Source organism: Tyto alba, unplaced genomic scaffold (assembly GCF_018691265.1).
Source record: "Tyto alba isolate M040663 unplaced genomic scaffold, T.alba_DEE_v4.0 Super-Scaffold_9, whole genome shotgun sequence".
NCBI lineage: Eukaryota > Metazoa > Chordata > Aves > Strigiformes > Tytonidae > Tyto > Tyto alba.
In genome coordinates, this window is record NW_024881330.1 from 23930630 (window position 1) to 23947834 (window position 17205).

The 17205-nt window shown below is 34.3% G+C and overlaps 1 protein-coding gene across 4 annotated transcripts in view; it reads right to left on the bottom strand.

Annotated features, from left to right (window-relative positions):
• Positions 1-17205, bottom strand: part of VPS13B (vacuolar protein sorting 13 homolog B) — a 471233-nt gene that overhangs the window by 250547 nt on the left and 203481 nt on the right. For 3 of the 4 annotated variants that reach the window (XM_042785990.1, XM_042785989.1, XM_042785993.1), the window contains 2 exons: positions 14497-14606; positions 2134-2281 (listed from right to left, as the gene is read on the bottom strand). In XM_042785990.1, the coding sequence (XP_042641924.1) occupies positions 2134-2281; positions 14497-14606 (258 nt within the window). The remainder of the gene's footprint in view (positions 1-2133; positions 2282-14496; positions 14607-17205) is intronic. The other variant, XM_042785992.1, reaches the window with a different exon arrangement.

The window sequence follows — 17205 nt, forward strand, 5'->3', positions numbered from 1 at the left end:
CTCAATTACTTCAGGAATATTACACCTGCTATCTTATCGCCAGAGTATAACAAATAGGTGGACATTTTAAAACACAGGCTAGCCTTCAAATCAGCAGTGTCAGTCACACTACATCTTAAAAACAAACAAAATAGACCCTCTACTATATAGATGTAGGTTCAATTGAAAAAATAGTAATGTTTTTCGACAATTTTTTAACAGTTGAGAATTAATGAAAGCATATTTAGTAATCTCTTCTTTAAAAGACTGCTTCTAGTTCAAAAAAGAAAATGCTCAGTCAATGTTATCTCTTGAGAAAATTAGTACTACCACCTTTCATTTATTAGTATCAAACATTATGCCATGACATTGTTTTATAGAGAAGTCAAATATCTGCTTAATCACAAACCCCCCCTCCCCCAGCATTTAAGCTAAACTTATTTGAGAAACTGAATGAGTAAAGTTAGTGGTAGCTGACATAAATGAAAGCTAAAAATGAAATTTTCATTTTTGCAATGCCTGTTGTACTAAGGAATTGAAAACACATCTTGATATTGACTGAAAAAGTGGAAGAAGTTGAGGTGCATAGAAATTCTTCTTTTGCTTTTAGGCCATTATTTATAATTTATCATTTTATTTTATCATTTCTGCACTCACACACATAATCCCAAAACACAAGCAAAACTGACATTCATGCCATTTCTACCTCTTTTCTTTTAGAAGACTGTTCTGGTGTGATCATTACTGCAGAAAATATAATATTCAAGGAGAAGAATAACAAAGGCTGAAGATCAAAACTGGTTATCATGCTGATCAGGTACCAGACTGTGACACTAATTTTAAAAACTCAAGTACAAAGCCACTTCTGCAAACTACAGGCACACTTTTATAAACTGGTAGTTAACACAAACTGATCTAGCATCTGTTCATGCAAATAGCTGGTTTTGAATGTCAAATATTCAAAATTATGAAAGTTTTTCTAGTGAATTACACCTTTGTGCTTTACTGACAGGCACAGGTATAATTAACCTCAAGAAGAAACAAACCACATCATTTATGTTGTTGATATAGCAGAACAGACGATAAATACAGTTAAAAGAAGAATATACTTAGTACAGTCACTTCATTACAGGCAAAAATAAAGGAAATTCATAAATAAATGGTAAAAATAAAAGGATAAATAGTAAAAATAAAGGATATTCATAAATTAAATAGAAAGAAATATTTGAAATAAACCTATTATTTTACTATCAATGATAACACGAAAACCCACATAATATTCAGCAAACAGATTTTCTGGTTTTAGTCTTTTTTTAATCTCAAAATAACTATTAACCCTACCACTAATGAACAAGACTGTAATCTCAGTTTCAGCAGACAACATCTTGAAGTACTTCATGATTATCTGGAAATAAACATCAATGCAAAGGAAAAGAGAATTTGTTCAGTGTGTTTCAGAAGGATTACTAAAAGTCTCAGCTAGATAGTCACTTTTTTTGGATGGCGTCCTACTTTAATACTTGCAGAATGTATTATATTAATAAATATCCTAGAAAATCCCAGAAAGCAATATCATCTTGATTAGTGATAACAAAGTTTAACTTTAGCATTCTTAAGTGGCCAGAATTATTCCTGAATTTAGTAACTTCTTGAACTCCAGAAACAGAAGCACCAACAAATGCATTTTCTACGAGAAAGTGATTTTGAAAACAGTGAATTTTAACTGTTTGTGCACAAATCTTGACTTCCATTCATGCCAGACTTTAACCAATGTGAACAGACTGACTGAAATAAAAGAAATTAATCACAGTCTATAAAGTCTGATAAAATTATGGACTAAAATATTAAATATCAAGGCAATTAGCAGATATTCTATCAAAAGCACATGTCCTTTATTCATATTAGAAAATGTGTTACATGAAACTATCAGGGCCCAAAGATAGTACCTAAATGAAAATGAGAAAACAATTAAACATATATTTAAAAACTGCAAGTATTTTTAATTTAAAAAGCAGTAATTTTCTAGGAGACTATTTCTTTAAAAATAGAAGTTGTTCCACCGTATTTGCACAGCTGATCCTGTTCAATTGTGGATACATGTTATTGAGGGAGGTTGCAAAGGCAGAAGGGCTAGTTTCACTTAAGTGATCATACCTGTTACTGTTTTTGTTTTGACTGGACTGCTGGCATACTCAGAGGCTTGGTTTGATTGCTGCCTGGCCAAAGGTGCACTTCCAACTGATGCTTCATCCTCTTTTTTTCGAGTTACTGACACACCAAGTGGAACAGTCCCTACAGACTGCTAAAAAAGAAGTGCCTTGTGAAACTCTCAAAATCAAAACACATTAATATTGAATTATGACATTGTCATGAGAAGCATGTCTTAAACTACATATTTTGAAATGTATACAAGACAACTTGAAACAATCATTGGAGCACATATATTTTGAAAACAAATTATGGAATGCTACATTCATACTTGCACTTGTAAATCTTTATTTTAGTCCTGTTAGTTTGAAGAAAAGCTCTATGGTAACAGAAAACGTGAAATATAATTTATTAACTTAAAATACCACATTTGTTAGACAATCAAAACGCACATCAATAAACCTGGATGCTCACCAGAGCAAAATAATTATCCAAATGTTTAATGGAAACCAGAAAATTTTAGCCAGATATGAAGATCCTAAAGTTTTGCAAAGAAATTTTAACCTTCATTAAACTTCAAAAGAAAAGATGCAGTTATTTATATATTATTACATTAGTTCCACACATTTTAAATACAAAATTTAATTCTGACCACTATTGAGTTTGAATTGTTTTTTCTTTCAAGCATACCAATAAATGACAAACTGCTCAAAATATGACACTGTTAAACAAAACTGAAGACATCAGAATCTAGTTTGAAGGACTGCATCCTTATTTTAAGATTAGAAAAGACTGACATATATTAATCCATGTGAGTTCTGGAACTGGAAGTCCACAAATGAATACAGTCTATTGGCTTTGATGTTACTTTTTTTATTAACACAAGCTAGAAAAGGCAAAATCATTAAAAAAATTGGATCCTGAATTTTGCTGTACAGTTGGCTGTTAACATTTTGCCGTAGCATTAGCTGCTATGTAAACTGTAGATGTATCCCAGTTGACAAAAGCAGAATATTTCTACCATGGATTCTGTAGAGGTTATCATTTAAAGATGACAAAAGTTTTTTCTAAAGATCAGACATTAGGATTACATGCATCTTAATCAATTTTTATGTAATTTAATTTTGTTGGTATTGGAGTGAAAATGTAATCCATATAGCTGGGTAATGAGAAACCTCACACGTTGCATTAGGAATCTCTGTGGGAAGCAAATCCGTGTGAGGCAGGCAATGTGCTTGTAAATTTTCTCCAATAGAAAACAGATCACTGAATCAGGCAGTGTGCAACACGTGCACACATACTAAACCCCAAAACAAACAGAAAAATCATTTAATTGAAGGAGAACGACTTCCAAATGCCTTCACCAATTTCCACTATAAAAGTAAATTAAAATAAGAAAGACAATCAACTATTTAATCCTACTCCAATGAATACAATCAACTCATAGATACTGTGGTATGCAAAGTTAATAGGAAAATACTGTCAATGACAAACAGAACTCTCATCTCTCCGCCTCCCTCTGAATGTACCATCATCAGCTTTGTCTCCAAAAGCACTAAAAAGTCATTCTGGAATACTGTAACATGCTACTTTGGTGTCCTCTAGCCATAACAACAGCAAAAAAACCCCATCAGCTTTGAAAAGACAAGTTTTACACCAGAGAAATACTTCCCACATGCATACAGAGAGAGAGTCTGAAGTTTTGTAAACTTTCGTCAGACACTTTACATGACTTATTTTCAAAATTTAGCAGTTTATCTGATACAACCTTTCATAAGGCAAAGCCATCTGCAGCTTTCCCATGACAGCAGCTGTTGAGACATGATTTGGAAATTCTGGACATAACATTGCAAGAACATTGACTTGCCAAAGTGAAGCAAGAGTTTCTGAAGAATGAACACAGACAATACAAGACAGAACAAAAGACAAGAGGATGGAAACACTGTCTGAAGAAGCAGCAACTATTTCTGAACCACTGAAGAAATGGATCAGCAAAATATAATAAGTTACACCACTAGTCATATACTGAAAAACATCAAGGCTATCATAGCCAGACAAAGCTGGAAAAAATTATGACCAAATATTGAGTGCTTGAGTGCTGATCTGGACAATGAAACAGCTGTTTCATCTTTGCTCACTGAAATCGGGCCTGATGTTGCTGTTGATGACGCCAAGTACAATCCTGTCAGGTTTTTGGCAAAAGATTTCTGGTTAAAAGAATGCAGAAGATGAAAGATCAACGTTGAACTAGATGGAAAAGGATCATCAAGATTTGGGTTTTAGCCACAAACTGATGAGGAAATTGTGGCTTGGGAAATAGCAGATGACAAGAGCCCCACAGCTGTACAAGATGAATCTGATGGAAAAGGAGACACTGCAGGCAAGTGTTAGAATAAGCATTTCATCACAAGAATCCAAAATGATAGCTATAAAGTAATACGTAGCGAAGTTTAGCACACCTACTTGGGATGTAAGCTCTATGGTTACTAATTGGTAGTGTTAGAAAGAAGATAATTAAAGAACATTTAATAAAGTTACAGAATTACAGAAACATTTATATGAGGTTTTTTTGTTGACAGAAAGTCAAAATCAGATTCTGTTCTAGAATATTGACCATAGTTTTGTCAATGGAATAATATTTTGTGGCTATTATACACTGAATACTAGATTAATAATAATACGTGGTATTCAAAATAAGAAAATTTACTACTTTTACAGTATAATTATTACAATTAACTTCTTAAGTTGTGGCTAAAAAAACAACAGGAAAGCTATCCTAATTCCAAATTTGAATTTTATTGACGCAAATAATCTATCAGTTTACACACCATGTTAAGTATGTGTACACAAAACACATGCATACTTCTATGCTGCTATTCGTGCATGTAAATGGATCAACAGATATAGATTATATTTTCTATTTTACTTCATAGGGTGAAGTCAACATGGCTTCAGAAATTATAAAGATCTAAAGTCAGAGAAAGGCACAGAACAATGATAGCTAAAGCCAATCTGCCAAAAATACCAAGCCCCAAGTATTTCCTGATTTATGTGGAAATATGCCAACTAACTGCAGCTAGAATATCCTGAAAGGAGGGCTAGTGGAAATTTGCCCCAGGTAGAAGAAATTAATATTTTATTTTACTTGTGATTTTTGGTAATTAAGTATTTTTTTTCTGAATTATAACTTCCCATGAATGTGAAGCTTAAGAGGATGCAGGCAGATCTGGGAACATGAGAAATGCATTCTAAAGAAAACTTGGCCAACTGAGCAGATGAGTAACTTTCATTTGAGGGATGCCTATTCAGTCACCTCTCTAATATCAAACTAAAGGCAAAAGAATATTCCAAGACTGGAACTTTAATATTATTACTAAAGGAAAAAATGAAGCACTGGCTTGTGAAATGTTGAATTCAGAAGCCTGAGCCCAGACATGGGTTGCCATTTTTGAAGTGATACCAAATCCAGCTATCCCATACGGTGGATGCTGCGTGCACACAGACTGATGTGTACACGTGCAGTAGCTTGCAGCCAGCAAGCAGAAAGAAAAATTAATTAAGTCTTTGGAACGGGGACAGATAGCAGTTCTACTCAAGACAGTGATTTGTGAACAACTAAGAGCACTGTCATGCAATCACTATCTGCCTCAGAGAATAATACTTACCAGTGCTGCACGACTGTCCAAGCTGTGCCAGAATGAGTTCCAACAGCAAGAAGGATCTACCTTGCCCACCCTGCAAAAACTTCCAATATCATGAAATCACAATTGCTGCTTGACTACAAAGTTGTATTTCGTTGTTTTGCTTTCTGGGATTAATAATATAAGCACACACCTAAATGGCTTTAGAAAGCTCAAACAAAACAAGGCATTAGGCCTCATTCCCAATTAAAATTAAGTAATAAAATTGCATTAATTAAAATTAAATTAATTCCTAACTAAAAGATGTGGCATGCTTTACCCCTGGGGTTCACAAAAGCACCTTCTTTCCTGGCAGATGAACGTGCTAATTCAAAAAATTCTGTGACTGCTTCAGGTAGGAATTTGCAGGTATGCCTAGAAAAGTGCTCTGCTAGGGTAAAAGACCAACTGGCAATTAGCTGTAATCTTTCCAAATTTATGTTATGGACTGATATCAGCCAAGAACCCCCACATTTTCAACAACTGATGAAAGCATTCTATCAGCAGTTTCAAGGGGCTTCTGAAAGTAGAAGATAAAAGGTTCAAGTCCCATGTACTTATAGTTCCTTAGGTAAACAGTAACTTCATTCCTGCATCCTTCAGAAACTTGTGTTCCTTAGGGTAAGAGGTGACAGATCCCGATAGGGATAAACACAGTGCTTTTGAACCGCAAGCAATATCAGAAATAAAAACCTATTATAATCTGAGAAGTGTTTGCACACCAAGAAGGTAATTATGCCTACAGTAAAAACATGCTTGTTTTATCAAATCCTTTGCTGTTATTTATCAAAGTAGAAGAGAAAAACTAGAACTAAAGAAGTGCAACACAGCTCTACCCTCAACAGTCAACTTTGCTACAACATGGACAAGTCTTAAGTTTTGGTACTGAAACTTATGCTTACATTGTGTCGTTCATTCAATATCAGAAGTGTTAAGCTCTTAAAGACACAAAGATCTGCAATATTCCAGAAGTCATCCTAAACCAGATCAAATTAGATGAATTACTTGTTCTACATGAGTCTACTGACCAAGCCATGATGATAAAATTATTTCACCTTAGGCAAACATTCCAGAGAGACCTCTGGTGCAGACCTCTGAAGGAAGAATTGACCAAAGCACACCATCAAGAGTTGGTAATATCCTTAGCTTACAATGAACTTTCCATAAAGCAGTGAAAGGATTCTGTAACAAAGTAAAACTCCTAAGATAATGGTAGGGAAAAGAGAAAATGAGCACATAAAAAAAGTTGAAGAAAAAAAATTGATTTAATTGAATTTCTAATGACCAATTCTGCTGATGAAAAATTCTTCATTTTGAATTGGGATACACAATTTTCTGTGGTGTAGAGGTTCATGAAAAAAGGGAGAAATTTGGATTCTGGAATCATGCAGGCGCATTACTTTCCAGTGCTCTAAAGCATGATGAATCCAGGAGAGGTGAAATGTCTTTTCCTTAGTTATTCCTGTATACAACTAAGGATGTTCTCGGGGCACTGCTGGTTTTAGATCTACTCCATTACTGAAATACTTATTAAATTAGGTAGTAGCACACACATGTGTACAGAATAGCCAAAGAAAATGATAGAAATATGCAGCCATACACATTTATATTATACATCTACATATAGGTGTAGGTACACATTTTTAATAATTTAGTTTTCAATAAAATCAGTCATTTTATTTCATGGAAATAAGTAATGTAAGAAGAGTATTGACAAGCCACAAAGGCTTTACAGTAATGCGCATTTGAGAAAGATTACATGCACTTATTTATATATTAACTGAAGAAAGTATCACATACCTGACTGTCTTATATCAAATTATAGCTAAGTTTTTTTTTTTACCAAGCAAAACAAATTCTTCAAATATTTACCTGTGCAAAGCTAAATATGGGCTTTTATAGGAGAGTAAATATATAAAAACCATCACTGATTTACAAAAATAAAATGAGCTACATCTGAAAAAAATATTTAAAAAATAGTCAAAATATTTAAAAATATTTTATCATCACCAGAAACAAGGCCTCGCTGCCACAAGCCATATGTGAAATAAATCTTAAAAAAACAGTGAAAAATAAAATATTAAATTACTGGATACAAGGCCTCTAAATGTATCTTTGTTTTGCTTTTTAATAGGGAGGCAATGTTAACAAGCAGTAAACAGCATACATAACAAGAAGTCACTCTCTATAGTGGTATCCTTATAAATTCTGTTCCAATCAACCTTTCATAAAGCACTAAAGAGCATACCTTTTCAACAGGGCTTTCAGACCAAAGAAACACAAGGGGTTTAGCATGTATTATAGATACGATAAGTTAAAGAATTGAAAAAGCAGCAAGTATGCAACTGGCGTACATACTACACTAACACATCTACTGCTGCTACGCATACAGCTCACTTGACAAAAAAATAATCCATACGGACTAAATTATTAAAAAAAAAAAACAACAAAAAACATCAATTTTGGCTGACACATACAAGAACATTTAAAAAAAAAAAAAATCAAACTTCTGTGCCAGTTTAAACCCTGCTTAGAATCTAGCATAGGTCCATCAATCATCAAGCAGTGTACATAAGATATCTTTTGAATTTGCTGTTCCAACATCATGGATTACTACCAGCTATTGAAAAAAATGGTGGTAACAAAAACATATTTCATAGAAGTCTAACAAATTTAGGGAACCAAAAATGTGATTATTTTTAACACCTAGGTAATGTAAAATATGCGATTTTGATGTGGAACATATGGATGGAGTGCAATATAACTGGCTCATACTAACTTCCCTTTGAGCAGTCACATGGACTGTATATAAAGCAGAATAATTACATTTTTATCAGATTTCTTCTTAATGCATTAATTCTTAAAATGTAGAGCTGAAGAACAAAACATTTACATTAAAAGAATTTACCCATGTCCAACATAACATTCTTTATAAATATTGATAACTTTAAACTTTTCGTAGTGTTTCTATTTCATAGATATAACACACCAAATGTCAGTACAAAAAAAAAATTGATTGAATAATTTCCTCCAGAATGTTTCTCACTTATTCTTCAGGTTTTGAACTTGAGAAGAGAAAAATCAAGTAGTATAATTTTGAATTTATTCTTGCCATACTAACTAAAAAGTTGAGAATAAATCCATTAACCATTAGAACTTTGATATAATAGGTTAATAACAAGATGGCATTACAAATTCACTCTTTTTTAACATATACATTAAGCCAGGTTGGACAGTGCTTTGAGCAACCTGGTCTGGTGGAAGGTGTCCCTGTCCATGGCAGAGGGGCTGGAACTAGATGATCGTTAAGGTCCCTTCCAATCCAAACCATTCTGTGATTCTAGAAAGTTCTGGGTTTTCTTTTAAACTATCATTTTGGTGTAAGTATCTTACTAGGCACTATGTTCAGAAAGTGCTGAATTAAAACATCTAAGATGTCTCTAGCTTACAAGTCAAACCCTAAGGATTCGGAAAATAAGTTTTGAACTTTAAGTAACAGTACTTTGATTTATAAAGTTTATTCCTTGCTCTACAGCAAGACTCAGGTTATTTCAGCTCAGTATTATTGAAGAATAAACTAATATAACTTAACAAAATAAAATCCAACAATTGCTGCCACTTCAATATATAGTGTCTTGGGTGTTCTCCATTTTTTTTTTTAACCTGTGAGCTGGCAAAGTTTTCTAGTATTGATTACTGCACACTGTACACACAGTACAGTGCTCCAAACAGGAAAGGTTATCTACCAACAGTGTCTTTTTCTAGACAAATAGAAAATAGCATGTAATACTTGTTACACTGACTTTTTGGAAAGATCATCAGCTGATAATGAGGTGAAAATACTCTCATGGTAACAAATATCTTTTCCTTATGTCTTCCTGTCTCTGTTACCAATCTGTGGTTTTTTCCCTTTTCTGATGCTAAACAATTGTATTTTCTTCTTTTTGTACATTATTCGGAGCTGTTAGACAGGAAATCAACACTAAACTTTTTTGAAAAATGTTTATAAATTGTAGAAGTATTATGCAATTTTAACTAATTTCTTGTGTTCACTCGAGTTGACAAAGGGAAAGGAGCAGGAGGGCAAAAGAGATAAAAAAGAGCCAGATAAAATATTTCATTGTCTATGGGAATACATATTGAGTCAGGAAACTCATGAGCTTCTTTTCCTATTGGAAAAGGCTGAGGTTCTGAATGCCTTCTTCACCTCTGGTCTTTACTAGCAAGACCAGCCTTGAATCCCAGGTCCCAGAGACAGGAGGAAAGGATGGAGCAAGGAAGATGTACCCTCAATAGAAGAGGATCAGGTCAGGGAATACTTGAACTAGACACAGTGCTGAGAGAGCCGGCATATGTCATCACAAGGTCACTTCCAATGTTCTCAGTGTTAATTATGATTAAATGACTGGCTTGATAGATGAAAGGAGAGCAGCGGTATTGTCTCCCTTGACTTCAGTAAGGCCTTTGACACTGTCTCCCATAAGATCTTCAGGGAGAAGCTCATGAAGTATGGACTGGATGAGGAAATAGTGAAGTGGACTGAAAATCGACTGAATGGCTGGGCCCAGAGGGTGGTGGTCAGTGGCACAAAGTCTAGTTGGACTCCTGTAAGTAGCAATGTATCCCAGGGGTCAATAATGGGTCCAATCCTGTTAAAAATCTTCATTAGTGGGAGGAGTGGCTGATATGACAAAGGGTTGTGATGCCATCCAGAGGGACTGTGGCAGGCTGGAGAAATGGGCTGACAGGAACCTCATGAAGCTCAACAATGAAAAGTGCAAAGTCCTGCACCGGGGGAGGAACGACCTCATGAGCCATTATATGCTGGGGGCTACCCAGATCGAAAGCAGCTGTGCAGAAAAGGTCCTGGTGGACGTCGGGTTGAATAAGAGTCAGCAAAATGCTCTTGCTGTGAATGGTATCGTGGGCTGCACTAGACAAAGTATTACCAACAAGTCAAGGGAGGTGATCCTTCCCCTCTGCTTAGTGCTGGGTCTAGTTCTGGACTTCCCAGTACAAGAGACATGGACATACTGGAGAGAGTCCAGAAAAGGGCCATGAAGATGATTAAGGGATTAGAACATCTTCCATGTGAGGAAAGGCTGAGAGAGCTGGGGTTGTTCAGCTTGGGGAAGAGAAGGCTCACAGGAAACCTCATCAATGTATGAAAATACCTGAAGGGAGGAGGCAAAGATGGTGGTGCCAGGCCCCTCTCAGTGGTGCCCAGTGAAGGACAAGAAGCAGTGGGCACACCCTGAAACACGGGAGGCTCCCTCTGAATGTAAAGAAACATGTTTTTACTGTGAGGGTGACTGAGCACTGGAACAGGCTCTTTATTGAGCAAGACTTTGTACAAATTATTGTAATAACTAACAGGATTTTGCAGACTTCGCTCATAAGAAAACTAAAGAGTTTGCCTCCAGTTCAGTTCAAAGAGAGATGTTAATTCTATTCTTTTAAAATAAACGTGAGGAAAAATTATGTAACTTGCACACCACACAGAAACATAACTTATAAAGAAGGGTTGTACATTAAGTGAATTTCCAAATTCTAGTATTTTCTTTAGATAAACAGTAAGCACAATCGCCTTCTGCAAACCGCTGTCATACGTATTGTTCCTGAAGACATAAAATTCCATGTAGAAACAAGTTAGAAGATTTTCTTCTCATGATAATCAAAGCAGTAAAGAACTCCATTATAGTTTTAATACTCAAGATTTTAAAACCTTTTACTTCTAGCCTGAATATACAATTAACCTGTTTATATTCACTGATTATTGTGCCAACCAACTTTTTATTTAAGTAGCTTCTCTCTCCTTTGGGTGTTTACCTTTAGTCACACTTTTAAAATCCTCACTTATCATTCATGATATTTTTCAGACACCATCTAAGAACACATCAGGACCTGTGACGTAGTGTACTAGATACTACATAAACACAGTTAAAGAGTTTATAACCTAATTGTACAAAATAGACACACTGGGTAAAGGGAGGGAGAAAGTGTAAAGAAATAACATCTGTACAAATCAAGTAACATAATGGTCTCAGCTATCACATTAGTTCTACAACTAGTAGCTGCTGGGAAGCAAGGTGCAAACAGAGGTAGGTTTAGCAATAGTCTAACAGTAATAAATGAAAAGGGGTAGTCCTCACTGGGCTGCATGTACCCCCACATCCCAACAAAGCAGTCATTCATTGCTCTATTCCAGTTAAATAAAATCTCAGTAAAACCAAAGAAAATTAAATTTCTTAGTGGCTACATCACATTAATGTTAATGAAGACACAGTACAGCTTTATGGAAAAAAATAGTAGTGTGTTTTGTAAAAACACATTTACTTCTATGCATACTTCTGTTCTTTCCCATTTCAGCTCATGAAGTTAAGTACGTTCTGATATTTCTAATTTTTCATGCTTTCAGACAAAACCACACCAACACAATTACATTACACATAGTGAGCATTTCAGTAAAGATATAAAATACGTGTACTACCAAATCATCATTATAAACTTTAGAATCACAGAGTAATAGTTAAAAGGCAAACAAATCCGAAAAAGTTCCAGTATGTGTAGGCATACCTGTCTTTGTGGGGAGCCAGACAATCCCAGCCCTATCCTGCATTTCATCTGAAGTTTACATGGCTACAGTTGTAGTCCCAAATAAATTAATAACTTGATTTAACTTACTGAACTCATAATGTTATTACCTGATACAATGTGTACACAGAATCAAATGTTCTGAAAGATTTTCTGATTTTGTGTTTTCAGATAAAACTCACTATTTTGACTTAAAATGACAGAGCAAAAAATTGTATTAAGCAGAGATTAAAATATCTTAACATTTAAGACCTCTGAATCACACAAGGAACTTCTAAAGTGCTGTATTTTCTACTGTTGCAATTGTATACAACTGATGATTAGAGGACCATAACGCTTGCTTGAAAGCATCATGCCTTACAGCTGTTCCATTAAATGTTCAAAAAGTTGTACAGAGCATTTTTGTTCTGTTATACAAATTAGACTATGGTAACAAGCTAAAACTTTTCCAATAAGTAATATGCAAGGCCATAACTTTGACTAGAATCCTTATCCTAGGATAATTACAGTATTACATAAAGAAAAATGTCTTTGGTTAAGGATAGTTTAATACAGGTATTGGTTTGATTTTTGTTGTGGGTTTGTTTTGTTTTGTTTGTTTGTTTGTTTGTTTTTTCAAATAGAGTTTCTTCATGACTACTACAGACACTGTCGTTTTTATTATTATGTGCAGACTATTACCACAGTTATGTTAACGGTGAAACTAGTACAATGCTGACAGTTACGTTTATAAATTTAAAATAATTTCAAATGACCAAGCAACAATAAATGCTAATAACATTAGAAATGTGATACAGTAATTTTAATTAGAAATAGATCACAACAAAATTTAGAAGTCACTAAACCCTTCTAGTCACTCAGTATACAAAGGCAACAAAAAGAGAAAGTGTTGAGTAACAGCTGATTATATACATTAATGTTAAAAAAAGACTTTTATATGAACATTTGAAATAACTAGCCTCAATTACATTTTGAAAGGATGCATAACAGTATTGCAAAAGTAAATATATGGTCTGTTTTAAAAAAAGAGATATACCAGGAAATGTTGTGGTACTCCAGTTATGATGCAGGAATGAAGAATAGATCAACACATTTAAAAACAGCATAAAGTTATTAAAACTATAAAGCAGAAATTCAGACAATGAAGTTTTTCAGATGGTGCTGTAGCAGAATGAGCTTAACAGGACTCAAATTAATGTCTGATAATTACTACCTAACAAAGTAATTTATACACAAGAAATGTTTACAGATCATGTTAATCCTACCACTTCAAGGTCCCAGTATGAAACTTCCCTGATGTACCTAGCATTCTATAATTAGGAGACAAATATTGAAAAATTTTTAAATTGGCCACTTAATTGAACTCTTATAACTGAAACAGAACATCGAGCTACAGAAACAACTAGTTTGATCAATTATGACAGATTTAAGCTTTAGAACATTCTACTGGTCTGCCAAACAACAGTTAAAAGTAAGTTTAAAATCAGGTAAAACCTGTGTTCTTTCCAGGTCAGGAGTATGGGGCATGAAAATTAAGGTCAAGAATACATCAAAGAAAACACTCTGCCACACAGACCCAGAGCCTTAACTTCCTGCATCTTTTCTGAGCACTTCATATGCAAATATGTGTTTTGACGTTATATACAGAATCTGTTACAGCGTTCACTTATGTCAAGTCATGAACTGTATGGTTCATCACCTATTAAAATGGGGTTTAATAAGAGTAGTGATTTTATAGCAAGTTATGCAATTATTTGATAGACCGTCCCAAATGGTTAAAACATGATTTAGTATTCAGACTCAGGAAGCTTATGAGGTCTCAATAGTTAGAACCAGTTGCAAAATACTGAACCTAAACAGTGACCATAAAAATCATTCTTGTTTTTATTAAACATTATAAATGAAAAAGCTGTGAAATTAAAATTTTAATATGCAAAACCTAACACTGTAAATAATTCAAAGTAACAGTATGTGCTGCAAACTGCAAAGAACAGGGTGACAGAAAACAAATATGTGAAACAAGAATGCACTACTGGCTTATATGGAAGATAAAGTTACCCCTTTGCCCAACTCCTTTCCCTCCAAAAATACGTACCTGCTGAATGTGTCTACTAGCTCGTTTCTGAGGTTGGAAGATAAGCCAAGTATACAGGACTGGATCAACATTAATTGCTAATCCTTGTACGCTGGACAAGAGTACTGCACCTATACGCCACAGAAAAGAAAAGAAAATGTAAGCTATCTGCTAAAGAATCTCTCTATATATTTTCATTTTTCTTGCACACAAAATATCTATGCTGCAGACTTTTGTTTGGATTGGACCTGCATACCTATTTATTTTAAATTTCAATCAAGAGTAATAACGAAAACATAAACTTCAATAACTTCTTGAAAGTGAGAAACTTGCCAACACTGCCAGTGTTAGACATGCACACAAAAAATGCAGAGAATTGCATTTTGATTTTGCTTATTACAATTTTTGTCAAGAAAAATTCTTGTTTTCACAAAATTGAGAGTTTCATTCAATATACATACACAACACCTTGCTTCAAATTCTCATCCAACAATATAATGCAAGAAATGAGGCAATGAGATCCTTGACAGTAAGAGAATAATGTAATGCATGACTCCCCACAAACTCAATAAAGAAAAACTTGTTCCAGGACAGTGGGTTCTTTTAATAAAGACAGGTCTACTTTAGGTTAGTGTTCTGCCCAAAGCTGCTCAGGACAAACATTTTTCATGTAAATTTGGTTCATGAATATTCTTTAGTGGATTAGTTAGATAAAATACGACAAATTTTTGAACTCTGTCAACATTGGCAGTCTTGGTAGGCTGGGCTCCTAGGATTTTATCCTATGTCATACAATATATCTCATTTTCTTTAAATCTCACTTTTGAAGTCCTGGGATTACAAGATAGGTCTACTATATCTTCATTTCTTAAAAGTAAACTTCTAATTTTCTTATACTTGTTAAGTAAAACATACATAGGAAACATTAAGATTCAAAACAGGAGAGACTATTCTCAGTATCCAGAAACCTTAGCATATACTTCAAACCAAGCACACTAAAACCTAATTTATGAAGCACTATTTCTGTTAATCCTGCATTAAAAATCTGATGATGCATTAATAAGGCTTTTCTTTAAATAGTACAGATAAAGTATCTATTGCAGCAGAGCATAATTACAGAGCTGTAAAATTCAGAAGCAAATGGATTAATATAACAGAAAGATATAGATTGTATTGAAAAAGTGTGACAAGCAGTAACAGGCAGTTATCTTTTCATATAAATTTTGCAATTTTACAACAGTGAGTGAAATAATGAAATAAATAACAAAAAACTTTGAAAACCGAAATCCTGGTTTCAGAAGGTCCCAGAACCAAGTTCTAGATAATTACAGTAGTTCTATAATTCAAAGAAACACAGTTCCTAAAGCAATATATATTTCCTCTGCAGCATACAATATAATTATGAAGCAATCTGAAGTTAATAACTAATTCAAATAAATGCAGAAAGCTTGTACACAATTCAATGTACTTTCCAAAATCCATCTAAAATACACCTCAAAACATGTAATATATCATCAACCTGGGGTGACATAAGCAAAGCCTGATGAGTACAATGGGAAAATGGCAGTCAAGAAATACACAAAGATAAATCATCTGCCTAGCACAGGCTTGGAGTTGGAACACACACTGCGAGGAACTTCTATACACAGACTAGTCTATGTGATCTGATGGTTTCAAATGTCAGCAATAAACCTTAAAAATAAATCTGCAATTTAAGGCAAAGCCAATGTCAAGCATAAAGGGGTGATGTGCAAATAAGAGCAGTGAATATGCCCTGCAGCAGGATCTGGAGGAGACTAGAAAAAGGAAGCATAAGGAAGGAGAAGATAACAGAGGACTGATGAAGTACATGCTACAATCATTAGCTTTTAAAAGACACTTGGATGCCAAAATATAAGAATCCTGCATCTTTAAGAGATACCGCCTGTTGTCAGCAATACTTAATGAAAGGTTTAATGTATATGTGATATGACAAGTGGGAGTCAGAGACCTCCCAAAGAGTAAGGAATAAAGTCAGCCTACAGGCAAAGTCAACAAAAATTCCCACATTTATAACAGACTTCTAAAAAGAAAAAAAATTATAATACAAAGAATAGCGTTACTGTAGCACATGATGCTAGTTACTCAATTTAGTTGCTTATTCACTGCAAAAAATCAGCTAAAACTAAGTTCAATACAATTAAATCATGCTTTGAACTGAAACTGTCTTTTCACTTCAGTGAAGTCACACTAGCATAATCCAATAAAACTTTAAAGTAAGGTAGAACAGACAGCAAAATAGTTTATTTCTCCAGTTGTCTTTTGTCATTGATAGCTTGTATCTGGGACAAAAAGACCCCACAGGAAACCCCAGTACAAGTAGTCAGATAAGCAATTACATTATTTGTCTTTCAATTTGACTGTCAGGTAACTTTGGCCTCCTACCAAGCCACTTCTGTCACACTGAATTACTGAAATTTACTGCCGTATTTGCTACTCAGCCACTATATTCAATAATTACCTATGTAAAATTGTTTTCTATGTAACAGCTTTCTTCAAAATAAATAACTATGCAGTCAAAGAAAAGTTTCTCAGATTTGCCTCCTCCTCCCACGCTCCAAAATAAAAATCCTCTTAAACTTGTATTTTCATGACAATAAATAAGAATCCCCCCACCAGTTTTCAAGGAAGATCTCACTGATGCAAGGACCAAGCTGTAAGTTGGCAGCAGACTCCTTACACGTCTAAGTG